Source organism: Chrysemys picta, chromosome 2 (genome assembly GCF_011386835.1).
Source record: "Chrysemys picta bellii isolate R12L10 chromosome 2, ASM1138683v2, whole genome shotgun sequence".
Classification (NCBI taxonomy): domain Eukaryota; kingdom Metazoa; phylum Chordata; order Testudines; family Emydidae; genus Chrysemys; species Chrysemys picta.
This window is the reverse complement of record NC_088792.1, coordinates 64,717,520-64,743,092: the sequence shown is the minus strand read 5'-3', so window position 1 is coordinate 64,743,092 and position 25,573 is coordinate 64,717,520. Positions and strand designations below refer to the sequence as shown.

At 41.1% G+C, this 25,573-nt stretch overlaps 1 protein-coding gene across 7 annotated transcripts in view; it reads left to right on the top strand.

The window, feature by feature from the left end:
- Positions 1-22,179, top strand: part of OSBPL3 (oxysterol binding protein like 3) — a 121,773-nt gene extending 99,594 nt beyond the window's left edge. For all 7 annotated transcript variants that reach the window (XM_005290875.5, XM_005290872.5, XM_065583385.1 and 4 more), the window contains 8 exons: positions 1,420-1,557; positions 4,331-4,394; positions 7,900-7,978; positions 11,631-11,775; positions 13,194-13,338; positions 13,996-14,122; positions 17,507-17,629; positions 20,414-22,179. In XM_005290875.5, coding sequence (XP_005290932.1) covers positions 1,420-1,557; positions 4,331-4,394; positions 7,900-7,978; positions 11,631-11,775; positions 13,194-13,338; positions 13,996-14,122; positions 17,507-17,629; positions 20,414-20,510 — 918 coding nt within the window. In that variant the 3' untranslated portion in view covers positions 20,511-22,179. The remainder of the gene's footprint in view (positions 1-1,419; positions 1,558-4,330; positions 4,395-7,899; positions 7,979-11,630; positions 11,776-13,193; positions 13,339-13,995; positions 14,123-17,506; positions 17,630-20,413) is intronic.
- The last annotated feature ends 3,394 nt before the right edge of the window (positions 22,180-25,573 follow it).

Genomic DNA, 25,573 nt, shown 5'->3' with positions numbered 1-25,573 from the left:
GAAGTCCTAGGCCATAAAACGAGCCATAAGCAGTGTCTTTGTTAAGCCCATGATTTTTAATGTCCAGCATAGTTATTAATTTAATTTCCCAGGCTTGTCTTTTGAAGGTGTCATGTAGGTTTCCTTTGAAGGTGAGGATTGAGAGGTCAGATATATGGTGTACCACATCCAGTGCATCAAATGCCCCAACAACTATGTGGGTGAAACCAGATAATCACTATGCTTTCAAAAGAACTCATACAGCAAAATGCTAAAAGACAAAAACACGCCATCACCCATGGACTAATACCTTTCACAAAGCGATCACTCCATATCTGACCTCTCAATCCTTGAAAGCTTGTCCCTTCCATCAGCAGAAGTTGGTCCAGTAAAAGATATTACCTCACCCACATTGGCAACATTGTCTGTGTAGACCTAATCAGAGGATGTTTTGAAGGCCAAGACTATAACAGGGTTCAGAAAAGGACTAGATAAATTAATGGATCCATCAATGGCTATTAGCCAGGATGGTGTCCCTAGCCTCTGTTTGCCGGAAGCTGGGAATGGGCAACAGGGGATGGATCACTTGATGATTGATTACCTGTTCTGTTCATTCCCTCTGGGGCATCTGGCATTGGCCACTGTTGGAAGACAGGATACTTTGTTAGATGGACTTTTGGTCTGACCCCGTATGGCCGTTCTTATGTTCTTACACTATGGACCTTACAGCGGCACAGCTGTACTGTTGCAACTGCATCGCTGTAAGGTCTCCTGTGTAGCTGCTCTATGCCAGTGGGAGAAATCTCTCCCACCGGCATAATTAAACCACCTCCAATGAGTGGTGGTAGCTATGTCAGTGGGAGATGTTCTCCCACTGACATAGCACAGTCTATACCGGCGCTTTTGTCAGTCGGGGTATTTTTTCACACCCCTGACCAACAGAAGTTTTGCTGACAAAAGTGCTGGTATAGACACAGCCTTTTGTGTGTCTCATATCCTGGGACCAACAGGGTTACAACACTGCAGACTAACAGCTCTAGTATTCTTTGATCCAGCTTTCTCATTCATTTTCTCGCATGCGCGCGCGCTCTCTCTCTCTCTCTCTCTCTCTCTCTCTCCATTTTTGGTGTGTGCCTCTGATTTCATTTTTTCCTGCATAGTTGTGAAAGGAGAAATTAAAGTACACTTTAAATCTTTTATGGATTTGGATCCTTCCTATTTTTAATAAAGGCCTTGAAATGACTCTGCAAGCTGAGTCACACCTCAATGCGCGTGTTAAAGGTTGGCTTGCAATAGGTATACACACACATATTTGCAAACTGCAGAAAAATGTAATCTGGCATCTGTATGAGGCCTCTCTTTTGTGCATAAAATCAAAAGTTAAAGATATATAATGAAAACTGTTAGTGACCAATTAAGCAAAATCTTGTTTATTCTCAGGTGTACGTGGCTGCTTTTGCAGCATCTGCATATGCATCCAGTTACTACAGGGCTGGGAGTAAGCCATTTAATCCAGTGCTTGGAGAAACCTATGAATGTGTTCGGGAAGATAAGGGCTTCCAATTTTTTTCAGAACAGGTACTGTATATTGCGCATTTAACTGTCCCACTAGTTACTTAATAGACTGTTTAATTCTGTATGCATGGCAGCAGTCCTCTGGGGCTCCCCACAGAATGTGGGCATAAGTCATATATAGCATCTTCAGAAGACATTGCAGAATTATGAACTATAGAGAGCACTTCACTATCTGCTAAAATGTAGCTACCTCTGGGGTGGAACATGGTAGCAGCCATTATAGAAGTACTAACATTACACACCAGTTTATGGCCAGGAAGCAAAGAATAACAGCCTTGAAGTAATAGAAGAACTTCCCTAGGAAAAATCCAGCTGCCTGTATTGAAAACTGGCCTGGACTAGGGCAAATATTTATATTCCTGTGAAAAGTTTCATGTGATCTTTAACAATCAGTAATAGTCCAGGCCTTGTTATTGCATATGGTATTTTCAGCATGGTGCCCTCTCATACTGCAATAAACCAACTGTCCAACCCGCAACACTACTTTTGGTGGCCTGCTGGCTTGTCTTTGTATATCTTCAGGTACTGACTGGGTCCTTACCCTGTAAGATCAGGGAATCTCACCTCATGTAGTTGTAGGCCATATACAGCTAGGCACAGAGAGTCTGAGTATTTCTGCAAATAATCTCCAGACAGGAAGATGACCTAAAGTATAGGAAGTATAATACCAGGTTGAAAACTGGGCTATACCAAAAGCACGTGGGGTTATTGAAGCAATAAATTAAAAGGGGGGGAGGGGATTTGGTTACTATGGTATTCACTGAAGTAACAGGTTAAAAACTGTTTCAGCTCATCTAGATGTGATAAAAAGGCTTGGGGAAAAGTTGTGCATATTGTAGGACTTTGGTCATAGGTAGCCCTAAATTAGAATCCTTTAAGAAAAAACTGTAAAGGCAGAACCTGGAACACTAGATCTTAAACAGACGACCAAAAAAAGTGCTATGTAATCTTAACCTAGCCCCAGGAAATGAGTCACAGACATTACTGAGGTGGAAATATGGGAATGGGTAGGGCAAGTATCAGATTTAAAATTCCATTCATGTTCCTGGTTCTCCAGTTTTATGGCAATGAAACCCATTGATTCGTGGAAATTGCACTGGCATAAAACCAACCTAGAGTAATGAAGCGGTGAATCAGGCCTGCTGTTGCAATGTCACAGTAATTTGAGTTAATATGTAAGGATTTGCCCTGCTACCATGTATAAAGCATAGGGTTGCCATTGTCCTGGAGCCTCCAGGAATTAAAGATTATGTCATGTGATGAAACCTCCAGGGATACATCCAACCAAAATTGGCAACTCTAATAAAGCAAGTAATAAAAACGTTAACTGCTTGTTCTAACTTGGTAGGAATCTAAGACCCATCATGGAGGCTTTATCCGACAGACACTCCACTATGTGCAATATGTTAAATATAAATGAAAGGTAATAGAGTGAATTTACTGTCAAGAGGGTGAGGGAGCAGTTGGCAGGTACAGAGAAATACAGGAAGAACAAAATCTGCAGCAAGCAGGGCAGCCAACTTCTTGTCTGATCTATTTAGATAGAAAGTTCTTTGGGGCAGGGATTGTTGCTTGCCATGTGTCTGCCAGCACCTGGTTATGGCCTCTAGGTGTTACTATAATACAGATAACAAATGAGGATAATTCTGCTCTGTAACCAGTGTAAATATTTAGCCCATTCGCTCTAGTTTTTAAATATACTTTATGCAGTGCCACCTGAGAAGGAGACTATCGCCCCAATGTGGGTTAGGACAGTGCTAAAGGTTAGCTGTATCTGAGCCTCCCCGCAATAGGGTATTCAATAAGGACCTAAATGCCTTTATAGAAAACACAGAGAAGGATTTAATAAGGAATAAGAGAAATTATAACAGAGGAGAAAATAAATTGCATTATTTACATGTCCAGCTAAAACAGAAATGCGACTCCAAGTAGCATGCATTTACTCTTGACAGAAAATAAATTTCTCTTTGTCTCATTCCTGTTACTTGTCTGGCATTGAATGTCTGTCACTTAGCACAGTTCCTACTCACATCTACCGAGAAATGAATGTGATGGCTGCTGCTTCTACTCTGTGTGGTCGCTTTACCACACTCCTCTTCTTTCATTCTCTGCAACATCACATTTATTTTATTTTTTACAACCCTGGCTGTGTTATTTGGCGGTTGCCCTAATTCAGGTCTACGCAACTACACACGCCCAATACTGAGGAAATGCTGTGGTTGAGGTTTTATGCTAGGAAGAACAAGTGCAGAAGACCATATATATTGTAGCAGTTATTGTTAGAAGATGTGGTTATGTGGCCTGATTTTTCCAGAGGTCCTGACCAGCACCAGTTTCCATCGAAGTTAATGGGATTTTTGGGTATCTGCACCTTTGAAAATGAGGCCAATTTTCCCATTACTCTGCTTACACCAGAGGTGAACTTGATCCTTTGTTTCTGCACATCTGTTTGTGACTACTGGTAATACAGTCTTGGGTCCTCGGGCCATATGTAATTACCACATTAGCGATCCTATGCAACATATGCAGTTAATAGTTCACCCAATCCACAAATGTCACAGGTCTTTTCTTTTTAATATCTGCTCGAGATCCCTCTTCTCACAACCCTTTTTAATCATCAGTGCTTATTGGTTAATTTTACTAGCTCCCCTGGAGGACAAAATTTTATGAAAGGAAAATGAGGCATTTAAGCTATAAAATTCATACATGAAAAAATGTAAGCAGATTCAAATGAACTTGTAAATGTTAATGCATTTTTTCCCCTTCTTCCAATTAGGTCAGTCATCACCCACCAATATCTGCATGTCATGCTGAATCTGTGAATTTTGCTTTTTGGCAAGGTAATTCTTTAGTTTATAATTTACTGCTGTCATTTTCATAGTAGCTTCATTTTATGTTTAACATTAAACATCCAGAAGATCAAGAAAGGCAGGCTTCCCCAGCTGTTAAGTAATATTAGAACTGCTCTAGGCAATTTCAGCCCCTAGACTGTCGCATGTCTTTTATAGCGTTTGTGTGATCATTCCTGAACAATAACGAATGATATTTTACCAGTACACACGTCTGCATTTCTAAAACAATCTGGAAATGTTGTTCTGTAGCTTAATTAAAGCACTGGGAAAAGTTGCATCTCAAGTTTTAAAAAAATTAAAAATGTGATTAGAACTAAAAAACTAGCGGCTAAACCCTTGGCCTGGTCTGATTCGTTTGCAGGATTTACCACATTTTAATTCCACTCTTCCCCACCACCACCCACGCCCAAGAGATTTGGACAAGACAATGGAGAAACCTATGTACCATTTTTAAAAACTGAGACCATAAGGGGAGAAGGAAATCATTACGACCTGGCAGGCGTTTGTGTGGTTTGACTCCTTAGCTCCTGTCTTGGGATTCCCAATTTTTCCAAAAAACATGAGTGCAAAGACCTCACCTGCCTCACAACCATGGCAAAGTCATGGGACCTAGTTACAACAGGGTTTTCCCTTGACCAATATACTTCATAGTGTAAGAAATAGGGTAGATGGGACCTAACCATGTCCCCATAACTGAGTTAAAGCCTTTGACTGTGAGAGGTTTGACAATGCATGACTTATCTGGGCTACAACTTTTAACTCTGTTTTTTAATTGTGTTGCTTGCCTTCAGGATAGCTATTACACCCGTGCTCATATTTAAAATAATTGGGGCTTTTACTAGTCTGGATTTGATCATTCAACATATTCCTCTGCCTTGCAAATAAATACAAGACAAGAGTCCTTTATTCTTGACCTGAAATAGGTAATGGTTAAAAGTTCAGGCAAAAGAGACCAGACACTGTACAGTGAAGACTGGATAGTATCATCATGGCAAGGCAGAAACGGTCTAATAAAACTGAAGACACTGATACACGTGGCTGGTTGTGTTTTTGGTTTTTTAAATACCATCTCAGGCTATGATAACATCTTGTGCATTGTGAGAACAAAATGCTCCTCCAGAAAGAATCTGTCCTTGTAAGTGAGACTCTAAAGTTTCCTTTTGGGTGCCTGAGAAGACAAAACCAGGGCACATGTAGTTCATTAAAAAGTGGTCGGATGAGCTGTTAGAGAATTCTGACAACACTTTGCATTTTGCTAGGAGAATGCAGGGGCTAAGGCTGCCACCTCTTCGCACAGGACAGTCCTCATCATGTGTGGAACTCTAAATATCAAGAAATTTAATCCTAAAGCAGCTAGTGTGTGAGGAAAGTTCTTTGTATGGTGTGACTGTTTCCCAATCCTACATCCTCCTTTGCTAAAAGGAGGGAACTTTGGTCTAGTCCAGGGTTTGCTGAGCCTGGCAAGGCTGTCAGGATGGAGTATTTCAAGCTTTCTAAATTTAAGAGGCTCCTTTCCTCTCGAGAGAGCTGTGGTTCCTGGGATTTGGTCATTCGTGTGTTTGGAGGAACTGGATGCTGAGTGACAGTTTTTGTGGGGGTCTTCTGAAGAATATTCCTCTTTCTGCTCCTCTGTCCCCACCCAACCTTACCTTACTTGGCCTTTTCTATTGTAACTCTGTCCTCTAAGCTGACTCTGACATGTCTTTCTCCTTAATGACATCACTAAAACTTTGTGAGGCAGGAGAGTGGGTTCTGACCATTCTGTGTATTCTGGGAACCATTTTTCCTCATTATGAAACTGAAACTTTTGGTTGCCTATTCCACTGTCACATGTTAAGGAGACCTTTGATATCTGCTGGTCTTTGGTTGAATCTGGAGCTCTCTCTTCTTCTAAAGCGCCTACCGTCGCAGTATCTGTACCTTGACTACCATAGGTATAGCTTCCAGTTAACTCCTCATTTGGTACAAATGTTATCCAAACTTTCTAGATTCTCATGCTACATTTTTCTTGAGATGTTTCCAATATACTGGTCTTTAAATGTAACCACCTTTAAATGTGACAGGGTTCCCAGAGTGCAACCTAGTGGATCGCTGAGCCTTCTGTCTCACCAACCTGGGGTTATCCCTAGGGCTGCCAAGTGTCTGGTTTTCGTTAAAAGTCCGGTCGGCGGTGCAGCAGGGCTAAGGCAGGGTCCCTGGCTCCACACAGCTCCTGGAAGCAAGCAGCATGTCCCTGTGTCCCCCTAAACGTAGGTGCAATCAGGGAAGCTCTGCGAGCTATGCCTGCCCCGAGCACCGCCTCTGCAGCTCCCATTGGCTGGGAACCGTGGCCAATGGGAGCTGCGGGGGTGGGCATTGCACAGCACGCAGAGCTGCCTGTCCGCACCTCTGACATGGCAGCCACTTCCAAGAGCAGCGTGGAGCCAGGGCAGGCAGGCTGTCTTAGCCCCGCTACACTGCCGACTGGGAGCTGCCTTAGGTAAGCGCCACCTGACTGGAGTCCGAACCCTGTCCTGCATCCCAACCCTCTACCCCAGTCTGAACCCCCTGCACTCTAACTCCCTCCCACAGCCCACATCCCAAACCCCTTCTTGCACCCTAACTCCCTCTCAGACCCTCACCCAAACCCTCTGCCCCAGGTTGGAACCCCCTCCTGCACCGTAACTCCCTCCCAGACCCCGCACCCAGACCCCAGGTTGGAACCCCTTCCCACACCGGAACCCCCTCCCGGCGCCTGCACCCCAAACCTCCTCCCGTGTCCCAACCCCCTGCACCAGCCCAGTGAAAGTGAGTGAGGGCGGGGGAGAGCGAGCGATGGGGGGGGGGGGGGCTGGAGTGAGTGGGGGTGGGGCAGGGCAAGACTATTTAGTTTTGTGCAATTAGAAAGTTGGGAACCCTAGGTATCCTTCTTTCTTTGATGCTGTTGCCAAGCTACAAACCTCTGACAGGTGTTGCGTGCGCACACACGGACACACCAAATGAAGTTACAGGAATGATCTTACAGCCACTCATAAACCAACAACAGAGAGGCTCTAGCCAATTTCCTCCCCCCGCTCTCCAGCCTTGCACCCCAGAACTGTATCATCTTGCACTGGGTCTGAAGCCATATCTTTTGTGGGTGTTTCACAAGTCAATCTCCTTGAAATATGAGCTTTGCTTTTGGAGATGGCCTCGTTCTAATAAAATATTGAGTGTGAATGAAGTATATGTTATCTAGGAATTGTTCATTCAAATTCCATTCATTTGAACAAAATCTGATAAAAGAATATCTTCATTTTCTCCTACTTCTGGCTTTGACTTTCTGGTTGAAATATTAGACATGCATCCCTTGGAAAAATGTGAAACTATATGGAGCTTTGCAGGTCAATAGCTGAAACTTTGGTTAGGATCTCAAACACTTTATTACATCATGCTTTTTCAAAATAATTCCGCTCAGAAATTGTTTTATTGACCTGTGTTTACTGCTAAATGCGTCCATGTTTTTCTGTTTCAGATGTGAGATGGAAAAACAAATTCTGGGGGAAGTCCATGGAAATCGTTCCAATTGGTACAACACATGTAACTCTGCCAGCGTAAGTGCTGCATCAACACGTTACTATCCACAGACAAAGCAGGGGTGCATTTACAAAACAGAATCCCAACTACTGTACGGTAGTATACCTCTCAGAGCCTTTGCTATTGGTAAAGTCTAAAATCCTTTAGCAGCTCTTCTGTCCATACCCAGTTAGAATTGTTTTACAAATACTTAGGGAGAAAATTAATTTATCCTTTTTTTAAGGGAAGGCTGCAGGCTTTGTACTTGTAGTATATGGGGGTCATGGACTCTTTCTCCCTTTTTTGGCTACGTTAACTGCCCTTAATAATGAGAGAGCTCCTTGGGTCAGGGACTGTTTTTTCTACAGTGCCTAACACAATGGTCCTGGTCCTTACTGGGCCCTACTGCAATATAAATTATTATTATTATTATTATTATTATTATTATTAATAATAATAATAATAATAATAATAAATAGCAAAAGCAGCATATTCTTATCTGAAATCAATAGCTAATGTGATGAATTACACAGCTTCAGTGCTTAATATCCTCTGATTAAAAAGAAAATAAATAGACAAGGTGTTCCTGTGCTGCTGTGGCACAGAGTACTCATTTACTAGATCAAAAGATTAAAACTCGGTGATTTCAATTGGCGTATTTCAATCTTTTGTTGCACAACACAGGTCTAAAGTTTTGAGCAGTGTTCCATTTAAACCTGTTATTTCCTAAACAATAAAATTGAATTAACCTGCCATTTAAAAGCTCTGGCTAGACACACAAAGCTTGTACATATATACAGATTAAACAAAATATGTATTTATTAGCTGGCAATGCAAATACTACATCAAGTTCCTGTCTAGGCTCAGGGGGTGGTGAAGTAAGAAGAGTAGGTTTATCTTGAAGAGATGATTGAGTCCACGTTTATTAGTTTATTCCTGTTAAGTTGACTCTGCACTGTGTGGTACTTAAAGAGGAGTATACATAGATCTGTGAAATACAACCCACAAAAGTAAAGCCTAAAATCATTCTCACAAATTGTTCTTCATAACCTGAATTCATGAGTAAAATGATGTTGCCTCCCTACCCTGATTCCTTGTAGTTTGCTTTGTTTGGTTTGTTTGTGCCAAACAGCCCCAGTGAAGAGTCATTTGAGTGGCTGCCTCCTCCTTTGTTCTCATTGTAATTTAAAAGGTATCCTTGATACTGAAAGATCCTTTAATTTTGCTGCCCCCGCTAGTCTGCTTGTCCCCTGTTCTGCTGAATTGGCACCTTTTGGAAGCAGTGACTCTTTTCTGAGTCCTAGAATTACTGACTCAGTAGAGCACAGGACTCTTAAGACCTACAGAAAGAAAATCTTAGTCTGAAGAATTATTTTAAAGGTGAGAGAGAATAGAGGAGGAGTTGAAAAGAATGGGGCAAAAAGGAAGGAATTGATCCCCCAAGCACCATTCCCACTTTCCCTGGTTTCTATAGAAGCAGCAATAGCCATTTTTCTATCTGGAAATTTACTGTAAGACTTAAAGGTGGGGTTCCTCACCCTTGCCCCAACATTCTCAATATTCCTTGAGAAATATTCACAAGTGTACTCCTACCAACTTCCTCTCTTCACCCTGCCTCTGTGTACTTTCTTTCCTCTTCTTCATCTCTTCTTTGTCTTTTGATGTCCTAGGTTTCCTTGGCAACACAACTTGTAAAATCTGTGAACATAATAATTTATATATCACTGTAAATGTTCATGATGCTGTCCAACTGGCACACTGTGCCATCCTCTTCATTATTTTGCCGTGTGGGTCCCTGTCCCAAAAACTTCTGTTCTAAAGACAATCCTGAATAATGTCATGTAAAGCAAACTCATGACCATGCATCACTATCACTGGAATGATTAATGGAACAGGTGGGTTTATAGAGAGATTTGGAGGAAAGGGAGGAGTTTAGGCAAATATTAGATAAGGAAGCATAGTGTAATGGTTAAAGCACAGGATTGGGAATCAAGATAACTGGGTAATATTCCTAGTTCTTCTATCCACTTTGAGTGATTTGGGGCAAGTCACTTAAAATGCATTTCTAGTCTGAAAAGCGATTGTATAAAATAGTATTCTGGAGTTCTAGGTTTATTGAGTCTCAATGATGCTGTCTCAAATTTGCTCAGTTCAGAATTTTAAAAATATTTTTACCAACTACCCCAACTGTAAACTCAGCTTGGTATCTGAGAGCCCAGGTGGGGTTAAGGCTTCATTGATGCTATTGACATCATGATATGGCCCTCAGATACTTCATTACCAGCGATGATACTGGTACATGAGAGAACAAGATAATCCAGTTTGACTTTCAGATCTCAGGTTGTGTTTGCAGATCTGGATAAGTTTACATCTTAATTGAAACTTTCAAATTCTTTGCAACCATTGACTAAAACTGAAAATCTATTCTACAGAAAAAGGTATGTCAACCCCTTTCTCCACTCCTTGATTATCCGTGTACTAGCTTGCTGTAATGAATGGAGTACATGAGGGTTTGTGGACACTGGATTGGATAAAGATATGACATTCTGTAATATTAGAAGGCTGGGATTCGCCTCACATTTTTGAGGGTAAATAGAGAGAGTAGTAATGATCCATTCCACAGAGGGAGGATAAGGTAAATAAATTGGACTTTCTGCCTCATAGTAGAATCATGGGTATGGAAATGATGATGTTTCTGGACTGTACATGGAGAATAGGGGATGATGTATCGTGGTCTCTTGTCCATAGTGGAAAGTCTGAATTGGGGAGGGAGAAATCTGTAGATGGAGGGTAAGAGGCAAGATATCAGTGGTTTTGGGCTGGTGAACTGGAAGATGGTCTGTGGGCCCTGTGCAGTTTGCAAGTAATGATCCCTGTGAAAATGGTATTTGATGTAGTGTTGCAGGAAAGTTTCTATAGGTTGAAGATTGGCAGAATTTAGGTTGGTTTTGGAATGTTCAATGTGGTATTTTAAATATGCATATATATTGGAGACCATAAAAACTGAGAGGATATTTGAACACTTATCAACCTTCCTTTAACTGTTCATTTTCAGACATTGTTAAATGCTCAGCATTATTTTTAAAAATGGAGAATTTCTTTGGACTATAGATGTTAATGTTCTACAATTACCTTGTTGGTTAATTTTATTTGTTAATATTTTTTTCCTTTTGCTCTTGCTCTCGTATGCAACTGCCTCTTCAGGATTTAAGTCTGTGTTGTTATGCTCTTACCTAGCGCACAAGCTGTGAGGGCCTGACTGAAAGTGCATTGAAGTCAATAGACTCCCCTTGACTTCAGCGAGCTTTCAGACAGGCCCTAGATGTTGGTGAGGGACTGTGAACAGTGGACACTTAACAAAATGGGCATTTTAATGCTCCTTCCCTTAACCAATTGTTATATGCAATATGAGCACTGTTTTTTACATTTTGGATGAGCTAAGAGAACTAACTGAATTCAATGCTATCGTTTACACCAGAAGTGCAAAGGTTTTTCTGGGAAATGGAATTTCTTGCTGTGTCATTGTGTTTGCCTGGGAGGGAGAGGGGAAAGGGAGAGAAGACTGCATTTGGAAGGACTCATTTTACATTTTTTTTTTTTTTGAATAAGAAAATTCCTCCATTAGTCATTGTTATGAGTTCATTGGTTATTTTAGAGATGGCATCATTCACCTCTTTATCTTGTTTCAAGTTTCAGAGACCATTTTGAGTGGAATAAGGTGACTTCTTGTATCCATAACATCTTAAGTGGGCAAAGATGGATTGAACACTACGGAGAGATCATCATCAAAAACCTGAATGACGACACTTGTCTCTGCAAACTGACTTTCATAAAGGTGTGACTTTCACTCACCGCAGCATTGTTGATAAGACTTTTTTCTAATGAGCACTGCTGTAAGGAGGATGCTATATGGTAGAGTCATGTCCAGCAGGGTACTCTTGTTCCTTGGACTGCTTATGGATTACATTTTCCCTTGGATCTAATTGTAATTGACACTGGTGTTTTGGAGATTTTTGTCCATCAGGAGGAGAATAGAACTCTAAAAGAATTGCATTTCATTAGGGAGGGCCAGGCAGAAAGTAAAAGTTGCTGCTTGGTGCGAGGAGACTCCTGAGGTATGGAAAGAAACCACAAGGCTAAGGGAAGAGTGGGTACTTTCCAGCTGCCTCTGACTAAAGACAGGCACTAGGTATCCACTAGTGGTGATTTCCCCACATGCCTCTCACTAAACCCCTGTGGGGCAGTCTGTTCTGTTTGTAGAACTGGCACTCACAGTCCAAGGGGAGCAGCCAGTACGCTACGCCTGCCTTTTGTGAACATTGGGTATTAGCTTAGCTGAGCTGTTGTGTAAGGCTTGTGCTTCAGTAGGAGGCATGAAGTACTCCTGACCATCCAATTTAAAGTTATATTAGCAGCGGATTAAAATGGTTTCTTGGCAGCCCGTGGCAACTAGAAACCCAGTGAGGCATCTAGGGACTAGGCAGGTTGCTACCTGAGTGAGACTTTTGCATATCGTATTGGGATACTTACCTAAATCCTGGTTCTCCTTATCTGAGTTTCTTGGAGCAAGTGTTTGTTTCATCCCTTGCATCCACATGGTAAGTGCTGTTGCATGCACCATGCATCTGCAGCAGGGGAAAATAAACTACTGTAAAACATCCTTTGAAATTTCATTGTTGTTGTTGTTTTGTTCCCAGGAGTACCGTGTCACTTTCTAGGTAGCACTGAAATGATTTTCAAATGCTTATTTTTAATTGAAAAATTACAAAGACATTATATACAGTGTTTGGAGCCGAAATTTTAAAGTTTGAGATGTATTGGAAATCTTAAGTATTCTATATTGTAAACTGGCTAAAAGTGGGATGTTTATCTGAGCATCAATCTCTCTCTCAAATTTGCAGAAGTGAAGGAGTTTAAATAAATAGGCCATGGATCTGACCCATCTCTTGGGTTTTGTAAAATCAAAGTCTAATCCCTGCTTTACCTTAACTTTTCCCTTTAAAAAAATGGAACTTTCAGAGATTTTTATCAACATTTAAAGGGGTTTTGCAAGTCAACTAGTTAAAATTACTGGGGGTTGCTTGATGTCAGTAACACTATGTAGTGTAGATGAAAATGAATGGATCTTACATATAGCTATTCTTTAAGAAAAAGCACCCTCATATGAGTCCTACACAATAACATATCCAAATGGCAAAATAGCTCATACTTCTATCTTTGCAGCAATGTTGTTTCTGTTCATTTTAACTATAGGCAAAATATTGGAATCCTAATATGCATGAGATTGAAGGCAGTGTCATGGACAGAGATGGGAAAGTAGTGCATCGGCTTTTTGGGAAATGGCACGAGAATATATACTGTGGGACCCCGTCTTCACCAACCTGCATATGGCGAGCAAGTTAGTAACCAGTATAATCAACACTTTTGTGCAGAATTTAAATTTGCGTGAGAATGAATTTACCCCATGTTCATACCTCATCTCATGCTAGGCCCAGGTTTATTATTATTGTACACAAATTGGCTGTTCCGCTTCTAATGTGTAAAACTTAAATCTGAAAAGCTAAATTGTGTAATTAGATTTCTCAAATATTACTTTTGGTAAAGAAACTAATCATGGATTTTTTATTTTATTTTTACTTTCTGCACTATATTCCCCTTGTTTTGGGTCTCAATTCCACATTTGGGCAAGTGTTAGGTGTTAGGGGTTTATTTCTAAAAAATAAAAGGAATATTTTTAAGTTTCTGAAGATGTTTAATGGATGCCTGTACTTAAAAATTAAAGATGGGCCCAAAAAGTTCAGTTCTGCAATCTGATTCAAATATGAACTCCCACAAAGTTTGGTTTCCACCCATCTCTCTCCAAAATGGTATCAAGCTATAAAGTCTTGCCCTTCTGCAATATGTAATTTATTCATTTTTGTTTTATTTTGACTGAGATTCCAGGAAGCTATTTGGGGTGGTGTGAGCTTTTAAAGCCTTAGCGTGTTAAAATAGCAGGACTTCATAAAAAAAGATAAAAGCCTAATTTGCTTTCTTTATACGTGTTCCTTTTTAGATCCCATGCCTAAAGATTATGAGCAGTGTTATGGATTTACACAGTTTGCATTAGAGTTAAATGAACTGGACCCACAGACTAGGCCATTCCTACCACCTACTGACACACGATTTAGGCCAGACCAAAGGTAACATGTTTTGCATATATATTTTTTCATACAGTATTCTTTACTCTTTATGAAGTCACTTTTTATTCCACACTTGGACTGTTTAGAATAGACTTTTCTGTTTACATTTCCCACCTTTGCTCGCACCAGTGCTGCTCCACTTACTACTAGCAATGGTGGGAGCACTAACATAGATCAGATTTAAGCATTTTAACCCCTGGCTTTGAGCAGGTCTAGTCATTATGGACCAAGATTTTCCAATGTGATTTTGGGTGCCTTCATTTGAGGGTCCTGACTTTGGGCACCTTTGAAAAGGTCTTGTTTTTCAATGGATGAGTGCTTGGCGTTCTCTGACAGTGAGGCACCTCTAAAATGTTGCCATTTGTACTCCAAAATTGAGACTCCTCCCTAAAATCTTTTGAAAATCTTGACTATGGCGTTAAAAATGTTGACAGCGATCGGTGCCTTGTCTGAGTTTCCGGTAGAACTGCAAAAATGGGAAATTTTAAGGGGGTGGAGGGACCCTAGTGCAGACAAGGCCTTACGCAACTTGTTTCCATAGAATCAGGGAAATGTAAGACTGGAAGGGACAGCAAGAGGTCATCTAGTCCAGTGGCTCTCAACCAGGAGTACACATACTGCTGGGGGTATGCAGAGGTCTTCCAGTGTGCTGTGACACTTTGGTATTTTTATGTCTGATTTTGTAAGCAAGTAGTTTTTAAGTGAGGTGAAACTTGGGGGGACACAAGACAAATCAGACTCCTGAAAGGGGTACAGTAGTTTGGAAAGGTTGAGAGCCACTAGTCTAGTCCATCCTCCAGAGCTCAGGCAGGATTAAGTTTACCTACACCACCTTTGACAGGTGTTTTCCTAACCTGTTTTTAAAAACCTCTAGTGATGGGGATCCCACAACCTCCTGAGGTAACCTATTCCAGATCTTAACTACCCTTCCGGTTAGAACGTTTTTCCTAATACCTAACTTAAATTGCCCTTGCTGCAAACTAAGCTGATTACTACTGCTACTCTGTGGCCATGGAGAACAGTTGATCGCTGTCTGCTTTAGAACAACCTTTTACATATTTGAATTATCGTGTTCCCCTTCAGTCTTCTCTTCTCTAGACTAAATAGGCCCAATTTTTTTCAACCTTTCCTCATGCTGATTTCTGAACCTTTTATCATTTTTGTTACTCTCCTCTGGACTCTCACCAGTTCACTCACATCCTTCTTAAAGTATGGTGCTAAAACTGGACACAGTACCTCAGCAGAAGCCTCACCATTGAGGAGAGTGGGGAGCGGGGAATTACCTCCTGCATCTTAGATATGACACTCCTGGTAATAAATCCAGAATGACGTTTTCCTTTTCACAACAGCATCACATTGTTCACTCGTATTCAATTTGAGAGAGACAAGATAGGTGAGGTAATCTCTTATTGGACCAACTTCTGTTGGTGGAAGGGACAAACTTTTGAGCTTCTCAGAGTTTTCCTTCAGGTCTGGGGAAGATAACCAGAGTGCCTGAGCTAAATATAACAAGTTGAGACAGATTAAGCATAAGGGAGTGTCACATGCTGTGGGAAACCACTTAAAATGAAGTAGGCGATTAAGGGTTAGCAGTCAGGGGTGTTATACGTTTGTTGTAAGGAGCCAGTATCTCTGAGTCCATGATTTTTAGAGCCTAGTGGAGTTAGGAATTTAAGTTCCCAGGCTTGTCTTTTGAAGGTGTTCTCTAGGATTTCTTTGAGGATCTGACAGATCAGATACAAAGTGATTGCTTTGTGAAAAGTGTTCATCCTCAGGTGATATGGTGTTTTCTTTTATCATGTTTCTGTGTGAGTTCATTCAAGAATGTAGTGATTGTCTGGTTTCACCCACATAGTTGTCCGCGCATTTGATGCCCTGGATGAGGTACACCACATGTTGTGATAAGCATGTGTAGGATCCATGGTTATTGAACAGAGTGTTGGGGAGGGGGGTATTGATCATCATTAAGGCTACGATTTAGTCATGGGTAATTTTAGTAAAAGTCACGGACAATAACCAAAAAGTCACGGCCAGTGACCTGTCCATGACTTTTACTAAAAATACCCCTAACTAAATTTTAGGTGCTATGGGGGGGGAAGGTGTTTCTCCAGTGGACGCTGCCACCCCTGGGGGCGGGGGACGGCCCGTGAACCCACTGCCTCTCCTCTGGGCTGGGGGGGGCGGCCCGTGGCCCTGCTGCCGTTCCTCTGGGACAGCACCTGGGACCAGTTGCCTGGGGCCGCAACGGTACGGCTGGCCCCAGGGTGGGCCATTCCAGGTGCTCAGGCGGCCCTGGGGTCAGCCGCACCAGCTGATGCAGCTGTAGAAGTCGCTGAGGTCCCAGAAAGTCACGGAATCCGTGACTTCTGAGACCTCCATGAAAGACTCGCAGCCTTAATTATCATAGCAGTGGAGATATGTCTGCAGGTTTTGCGTCTGTTGTTCTGGCAGGATCTGGTGCCACTCTGAGTTAGTGTGTCCTGGCCTGAGAGGAGCTTGCTTCTGATGCTGAGCTTGGTAAGATTAGGTGGTGGTTTGAAGAACAGAAGAGGGGATTCAGGAAAGGTTTCTTCAGTATGTGGTCCCCATCAAATGTGGATTGTAATTGTGTGACACCACCCCGCATTGGAACCCCTATGTGGTAGGTGACAACTAGGGCTGTGCTGTTAGGGAGGTTTTTTTTCTGTATTGAAGCAGGTGTTCCTAGGGTATTTGGGTGGCCCATTCTATGATGCAATTTACTTCTCTGGCAGAGTGTCCTTGTTTGGGGAAAGCAGTTTTAAGTGTGTTTAGGTGTGTATCCTGGACTTTCTCTCTGGAGCATATTCTGTGGTATCTGGCTGTAGAAACCAATTTCTTGGTGTGGCTGGATCTGTGGAGGTAAGTGTGGTGATCAGTGGGTTTCTTGTTTGTAGGGTTCTGTTGAAGATGACGCTGGTGTGGGAATGTTCTAGAGAGTGTTTGATGGACGGGTGGTGATTGTTGAAGATGTGGTGGAAATCCATATTCAATGTGTGATCAATTATAGCCCCCAGATCCTTTTCCGCAGTACTGCTGCCTACCCATTTATTTCACTTTTTTTTATTTGTGCATTGGATTTTTCCTCCCTAACTATGGTCCTTTGCACTTGTCTTTATTGAATGTAATCTAAATTCTAATCCTGTCCTCCAAAGTGCTTGCAACCCCTCCCAGTTTGATGCATCACTTTCCTTTTATGTGAATGAAAAATCTTGCTCTGCCGATTTAATTGTTCACAATAGCTGAACTACAAACTGCATGATTTTAGAGTTCAGATTCTGAAACTTTGAGTCCACAGGAGGGCATCGCAAAAACAAAGAGCAGAAGCACCAATAATCTTTGTCTCTTATCATTGCTGTACTATAGGTTTTTAGAGGAAGGGAATATTGAAGGAGCTGAAATGCAAAAGCAGAGGATTGAACAGTTGCAGAGAGAACGGCGAAAAGTTCTAGAAGAAAACAACCTGGAGCATCAACCTAGATTTTTCAGGTATTATGTAACAAATTGCAGATACTGTAATTTAGGGCAGTTTTTGTGTGTCAGCACTGGCTTTGTACCACCAGGGGCAAGGGGTGAGTATTTCCATGAGTCAACTTTTACAATCCTGTCTTTTGGAACCTGGCTATATAAACTTGCTTCAAAGTTAAATTAGTAGCCAAGGAACAAATATGCCCTTCTCCATGACATCCCTAAACATTTTTTGTTTGTGTTTGTAATCCCGGAAAACAAATCTCAGTTGGCAGCCGCCCTACCGAAGCTGAAGATTGAATTTGCCTGGGGAATGAATTTGTCTTTTCATCCCTTTGAGTTAAGAGTTAAAGCACACAGTTGAAGTGGAAGGATTAGGCTTGGCACCTGCTCTGTGTAAGCCCTCTGTGCATAACCCTTCCAATGAAGTTGACAGGAATTCCATGTGCAACAAGTTTGTTTCCTGGGGCTAGCAATCTGACACTTTACGCAAGCAATGAAGTCACTTACATCATTTGAATGTGTTTTGCCTATATAAGGGGGAGAGAGAAACGTTGTATTCATAACATAAAATGGCTAACGCAGGCTTTGGCGACTACAAGTTTAAAAGTGAATGTTGGAGAGGACATTGCGCTTACCTGCCGTGTCCTTGGTTCAAGGTCTAGTAAGAAGGATGGGGCCAGATTCAAAGTAGAACAGGTATATATCTAGGCAAAAGGCCTGGGAATTCATGAGGCATTAATTCTTTGCAGTGGGGGTAGGTGTCTTACTCTTGGAGGGGGAATTTGAGAGAGACACATAGGAACATTTACAATGTACATATAAAGAGATGACTAAAAAAAATTCCTTGTGTGACTGAGGAGTTGGGATGAGTTAACCCCTGATCATCCAATATCAGTTATAACTACTAAACTAAGGCCTTGGCTACACTTGCAAGTGAGAGCAAACTAAATCCGCCCTGGGCTCCCTAACTCCTGAGGTGTCCACACTGGCAAGGCACTTAGTGCGGCTGGAGCATCCCTGGTAATCCACCTCCACGAGAAGCATAGAGTTTTCTGTGTCCTGGCTGGAGCGCCAGGGTGTCAGTGTGGATGACATGTTGCATTACTGCGCAGTGATTGGCCTCCGGAAATGTCCCATAATCCCCTGAAGTCAAGTGGCCACTCTGGTCATTGTTTTGAACTTGGCTGCAGGCATGCAGATATCCCCTTTCAAAGCTCCGTTTCTGACAGCCCACATGCTTATCTGCTTCAGGACACAAAGCAAACCATTATTGTGGAATGCTCCTGCTGCAGAGGTGTGTGTATGTGTGTGTGTGTGTGTGTGTGTGTGTGAGGTGGGGGCTGATGTCAGGTTTCCCCTTTCCCTTGCTGCTGTCTGAACTTACAAGATAGCATGCTGACACACTCTGACCATACTTTGCAAACCCTTTCCAAAGCACGCTGCAGCCACTTGCACACTGGGATCAGGAGCGCCGCCAGCTTTTCTGCCGCCCTCTGCGGCGGAAGGTCCTGCCCCAAAATGCCACCCCCCCACAGAGGCGGCGGAAGGTCCCGCCGCCAAAATACCACCACGGTCGCTGCCCCCCAAATTGTAGCGCCCTAGGCAACCGCCTACGTCGCCTAATGGGTTGCGCCGGCCCTGACTGGGATAGCTACCACAATGCACTGCTCATTGTGGCATTGCAAGAGCTGCTAATGTGGACATGCTGCACAGTCACAAGGAACACAATGTGAACACACAGCAGCGCTTTCCCTGCTGTTGTCTCCGAGGGCTCGTTTAACTCCCAGCGCTCTACATCTGCAAGTGTAGCCATGCCCTCAGATGGTAACTTTATGATTTTGACTAAAGGGAAGCAAGCTTTGCATCCAGCAGGCTAACCAGTCAGTGTAGCAGGTAAGACACCCGAGTACTGTTTAATTGTGCATTCCCCCAGATCCTTGAATATGAAGACATTGTTGATCTGTTCAATATTCCACAAAGGCAGATTGCAGGCAGGAACGCCCCTTGATTTGGAGAAACAAAATTTGGTTAAATATTGGGTAAGGTGGAACATATAATGTAAAATATATATTGGTAGAAGTGTAATTATGAGGGCAGTGAGCTCTAACAGAGAGCCACAGCAGGTCAACATGAAGGTAGAGTCACTCTAAGAGTATGTGGGACATGTGCTTTGGTTTAAATCAATAGGATAAAATCTCTAGCAAGGCTGTTACCCAAACCTTAGATCAGATAGGGCTTATACAGGTTTACCTTTGATTACTTGGATTTTCTCTCTCTTCTAAAATAAAACCTGGTTTTATTTAAAATAATTTTAGAATAAATGGCTGTTTAATCTAATGTAGAGCATTTATGACCAAAGTTAGACTGTAATCTTCTCAGGGCAGGACCTGTCTATAGGTACAGTGCCTGTCTCCAGGGGCCCTGACCCTTGATTGAGGCCTCTAAGCACTACCGCAGTAAAAATTAGTGCTATAAGCCATTCTTGGAGTGAAGTTAAAGACTCCTACAGATTCAGACAGTCACAATGGGAACAAAAGTAATATCCTGGATCATTTAGGAAGACCATCCTCACAAGGGTTTCCAGGAAGTTGGCTGTGGACCTTGAGGCCAAGGAGAAGCCTAGAGCCTCATTTTAAAAAGTGCTGAGCACTCACCATTCTAGCAAACTGGGTGCTTACCCCCTCTGAAAATCAGGCAACTCAAGACCTAAAGCAGGGTGGCAGGACCAAGAAACCAAAGGGCAGCAAAAGTACAAAGTCGTCTTCAGCTATATATTCAGGAAATCGCTTAATCTTTTGACAGGAAATCCACAGATGACTCCTGGGTGAGCAATGGAACATACATGGATCTTAGAAAAGACCCTGGTTTTTCCAGACTGGACAATCCTGTTCTCTGGTGAAAGAGGACCTTACAAGATGCTCATCTGTATTTCTGATTTATGTGTGTGTACCGCTTCATACATTGTGTACCTTCTAGAATTGTGCTTAATTTAGAATTTGACATATGTATTTTCCTCATTTGATTTCTTTATTATTTGATTGTTACCATGATTGTCTGAATGTATTAAAAAAAAACCTGTTTTTTATAAACTATTTAATAAAATAAACATTATTGAATGTTAATGGCTGAGGAGGGGAGAAAAAGAAGCTTTAACACTACTTTTCCAAAGGGTAATAATGGAAGTTCAGATTTAATGTATGCCTTATTGAATTACAAAGGAGAAAATATCAGCGTCTCCTGGCTGTGCTAAGAAACATGAATGGAAGCCATGGTTACATTAACTTTAAGTGGGCTACCAAGGTTGGAATGAGTAGTTCAGCTGTCTCTTGCCTCAGACAGCTTTTAATTACTGAAACAAAGCAAGTCTGCTGGTGCTGGAGTCTGAGTAACCTTTTTATTTTTTTCTGTAGAAATTAAATAAATTCCTGTTTTTATTTGCCTGTCACTAGCCTATTAAAAGAGGTAATAGTGAGCTTGTATTTGTGATTCTACTGCCTTACTTAGACAATTTTACCCTGCTACTCATAACACTAGAAGATCAGGAATCACCACCAAATCTTCTCACCAGGAATCTTCAAATTCACAGCCCCAAAAAGGGCTTGAAGCACTGGTTAATGCTTGAGCACTGACCGGATGAAAGAAGAGCTTTCTCTGTTTTCCAGTAAGTAAAATCGACATAGAGCACGAAATCTTATGCTTCCGTAGCTGGACTTCTTTTATTTATCTAAAAAAATCACAACAGGGATATTTTTAAAAACTTAGTAAAGTAAATTATTGTGTTAAAGTAACAGATGTTTTCTTAAATACATTTTTGATATATTCTACCTCTTATTATAAGCAGCGTATTTAAGATCTTTTATTAAAAAAAAAACCATCTGCCTTATAATTACATATATGGAATCTTTGATCTTCCTTTAACAGCTTGTTGTGTTCAGATAAATATTTAAGTGTCTTGCACTAAATTGGTTGTATCTCTTTTCTGTACTCTTTGTACATATAGGTATTATTTTCATGCATATCAGAAGTATGTATCAAACTACTGCAGAAAATAGATGTATAGAAAATTACACATTTGAGTGGAGATGGTGGGGTGTTCCCTCTTCCCTCAAAATCAAAGTAATACAGTAGCACATGTAGCAAAACAAATTGTACACTCAAAGCAATTTACATTATTGGCCAAACTAGAACCCAAGCTTGATCCACATCATCTAGGTCTATTGCATGCAAATCCTGCGCAAGACTCTCTGTGGTAACAACACTGAGAGGTTTCCACTGGTTTAAATTTCCAAAATAAAAAAAAATTAAATTATTAGTGGAGGTTTTGAGATCGTATAAATTAAAACATGAGTGAATCAAAAGTTATGTTTAACCGGTTTATTACTGGTGTAAGTTGCAGCTAAGGGAGATGAAGACTTAAGAGAGATCAACAGCTTTGAAAAACTTCCAATGTACTGTGTTCCGATGCGGTCTTAAAGAAAGCCCTTTAAATATTGGACCTGTTTACTGCAAGTTTATTGTATCACGTATAACATTAAACAAGTGCTATAAAAGTTGCATTTTAAAACTTCTGTGATGTCAGTTAAATTTATTATTTAATTTTGCCTGGTGGTACCTTTAACACTCCACCGATTTTGTAGCCACAGCTGCTACTTTAGGAGCTTAACTCTTTTTGCAAATCAGCCGTTCTCTCATTTGCACAGAATGTTACTCAAGCTTTGTTCTCTTGTATTTAATCTGGCCTTTAAAGATGCAGGACACAATAATTGTTTAAAGTCAGCAGTTTGAAATAATACAGGCTCAGCTTGAGACGGGTGAAACCTGGTCTTTCTGACTCAACAGGAAAACCGATCCATTGGGCATAAGGTTGGACTGTTTTGAGAGAGAGTTGAGGGAATTGCACAGTCCGATCCCCTGTTGCGTCTCCATCTTAATTTATTTTCTCATTAATAATCAAAACCTGGCTCAAGAATTAATTGCTACTTCTAGATCAGAGGGCATGCATGGCGGGAGGGCATAGGGGGGTCACATGCTCCCCCAGATTAGTCACTTGGCTTGTACTGAGCTTGCTCACATGGAATGAGCATGCTCAGTAACACTGCTGAAGTCAGCTGCCCTCACTTTGCCTCCCCCTTCCTCCCCCATCAGCAGGCCCAGGTAGTCTCCATGTTCTAGTTGTTCCTGCCACCAATAGTTACCAGACATTCCAAATGGAATCTTTCCATCACTATTATTTTCCTACAAAATTAACTTTAACAAAGAAAATTCTCAAGGAAAATTTGAGGGGACGAAGATGGTATTTAAGTGTTTCAGTGTCACAATTAGCAAGTGTCACCATAGCTATTGGATGTGACCATTATTGTACCTTCTGCATGCTGTCTGGGTTTTTTCCAAATCCGTGTAATATGCTTAATTCATTAATAATCAAAAGCTGGCTCAAGAACTGTAAGTTAATGGAGTCCAAAGCAACAGACTGTTTATGCAACTAAGCAGTGTTGCCAACTCACAATTTTATCATGAGTCTGTTTAGGAATGTTTATAGCTCTTCTGATTGTGAGAGAAGCTTGAAAACACACACTCCTAAAGACTCAGACTCCAGAAGGCAAACTAAACCCCAAACGTGTCATTGTTTTAAAATCCTATGACTGTATAAGAGAATCCCATGATAGGGGGAGGCTTGACTCATGATTTCTGAGCACTGTGGGTTGGCAATACTGTTTTGGGATATTTGTGACCATTTTAAATCTTTAGTGTAGATCAGAGGTTCCTAAACTTTTCTTAGTGTGTACCCCCTTCCAGATCTACCAGCTGCCTGTGGACCCCTACCCGTCTCATCACTGACACTTTGTGTGTTCTTCTTAAAACCACCTGTCTTTAGCCATCTGTCCATATTTCACTCTTACATACAGATATAGTGCAACGTATACAACTGGGAGTGGGGGTAAATACCCTAAATTCTGAGCTCAGTTAGACTGGACAGTGGCTAGGCAACTGAACTCCTTCTGTATGGTGATTAGAGGTGAGGGTTCTGTGTTCTCACTGGTACATCTTGAAGTAAATTAACTACCGTAGTGTATATAACAAATTCCCACAGAGTTTTAACGCTTTGATTAGCCTATTACAAAAATGCAATAAATAAAATAATAAAATCCACCAATTTCTCCCACGTACCACCCCCAGAGATGTTTCGCGTACCCTCGGAGTAAGCGTACTACAGTTTAGGACCCCCCTGGATAATTTAGGACCTAAGCTAATGCAAAAATTCATTTTTTGCCAATGACTCGCTACACAGGCTTAATCCTTCACTCCTCGCTTAGGAAAAACTCCCAGATCAGGAAGGTGGGTTAATATTGTACTACTCAGGTTCTTACACTGTGCCTATCACTGTGATACTGAAGGAATCCAGAATATTTCTTGTATATCAAAGCAAAACAATTGCACCTGGCAATCCCCCCTCACTGTATGCTTCCCAGGTTTGCAGCATGAATGTTAACTATTGGGAAAGGTAGAACTACTGAGAAAGTTAGAGCTGTGGGGTGTCTCTTACACCACATTTCCACTGCAGCTAGCTGATTCTAGTTGTTGATACTTTAGTTAATTACAAATATATTCAGATCTGGAAGAAAAATGCGTTGAAAACTGTGTGTGTGTGTGTGTGTGTGTGTGTGTGTGCAAACATTCATAGCCCATATGTATAAGCAATTACTCATGGCAAGATGAACATGCAATTCACACCAGCCTCCTGAAGTATAGTGTAGCTTTTCTTTTTAATGACTAAATAAATAACATTTTGTTTAATTTAGATTTATATGTAGTCTCACTTCCTCCCTGCGTAGTAAGAACAAAACATTGGTTCTTCCTTTCATATTGTCCATTAAAAAAAAAAAAAAAAAGACATTGAAATGAAAAGGCCCTGACAGCGCACAAAACCAAGGAAGCTGTTAAAATAGACATCCATCTTTAACGTAAATGAAGAGCAAGTATTGTTGCTACCATCCTCTATTCTGGGGCTTTAGCTGGTCTTCCGTATCTTATGAGCTATAGACAGGGATACTGGCTTTCTGTTTTAACTCCTGCAACTATCTGAAGCTACCTCTGCTGGTGGTGTTATTTTGAACATGAACACTGAAAAGAACTGAGAACAAATTAGGAGCTATCACTACTTCAGTTTTGCCGACTTTTCAGTGTTAATTGATAGCAGACTCCTGAATTAAAATATTGTAACTGGAAGGAAAATTTGAGTGAAAATAGGGAAGCATGCCTTTGGATTTTCTAAAAAATTGTAATAATAGACTTTTTGAAATGAATCAATTGTGTAAAACAAACAATTTCAGAAAAGTGGTAAACGTAAAACCAAAATCTCTAATTATAATACTTGCAGAATTTCAGGAGTGAAGTTTTAAATGTCCATTTTGCAGTTGCGGGTTTGTTACTTTAAATAGTTTTTCCTCACATGCACACCTTTTAGTATGTAATTATTTTAGGAGAATTTGTAGCTTATATAGAACAGGAGTACTTGTGGCACCTTAGAGACTAACAAATTTATTAGAGCATAAGCTTTCGTGGACTACAGCCCACTTCTTCGGATGCATATAGAATGGAACATATATTGAGGAGATATATATACACACATACAGAGAGCATAAACAGGTGGGAGTTGTCTTACCAACTCTGAGAGGCCAATTAAGTAAGAGAAAAAAAACTTTTGAAGTGATAATCAAGATAGCCCAGTACAGACAGTTTGATAACAAGTGTGAGAATACTTACAAGGGGAGATAGATTCAATGTTTGTAATGGCTCAGGATTAAATAAGGACTGGGAATGGCTGAGCCATTACAAACATTGAATCTATCTCCCCTTGTAAGTATTCTCACACTTGTTATCAAACTGTCTGTACTGGGCTATCTTGATTATCACTTCAAAAGTTTTTTTTCTCTTACTTAATTGGCCTCTCAGAGTTGGTAA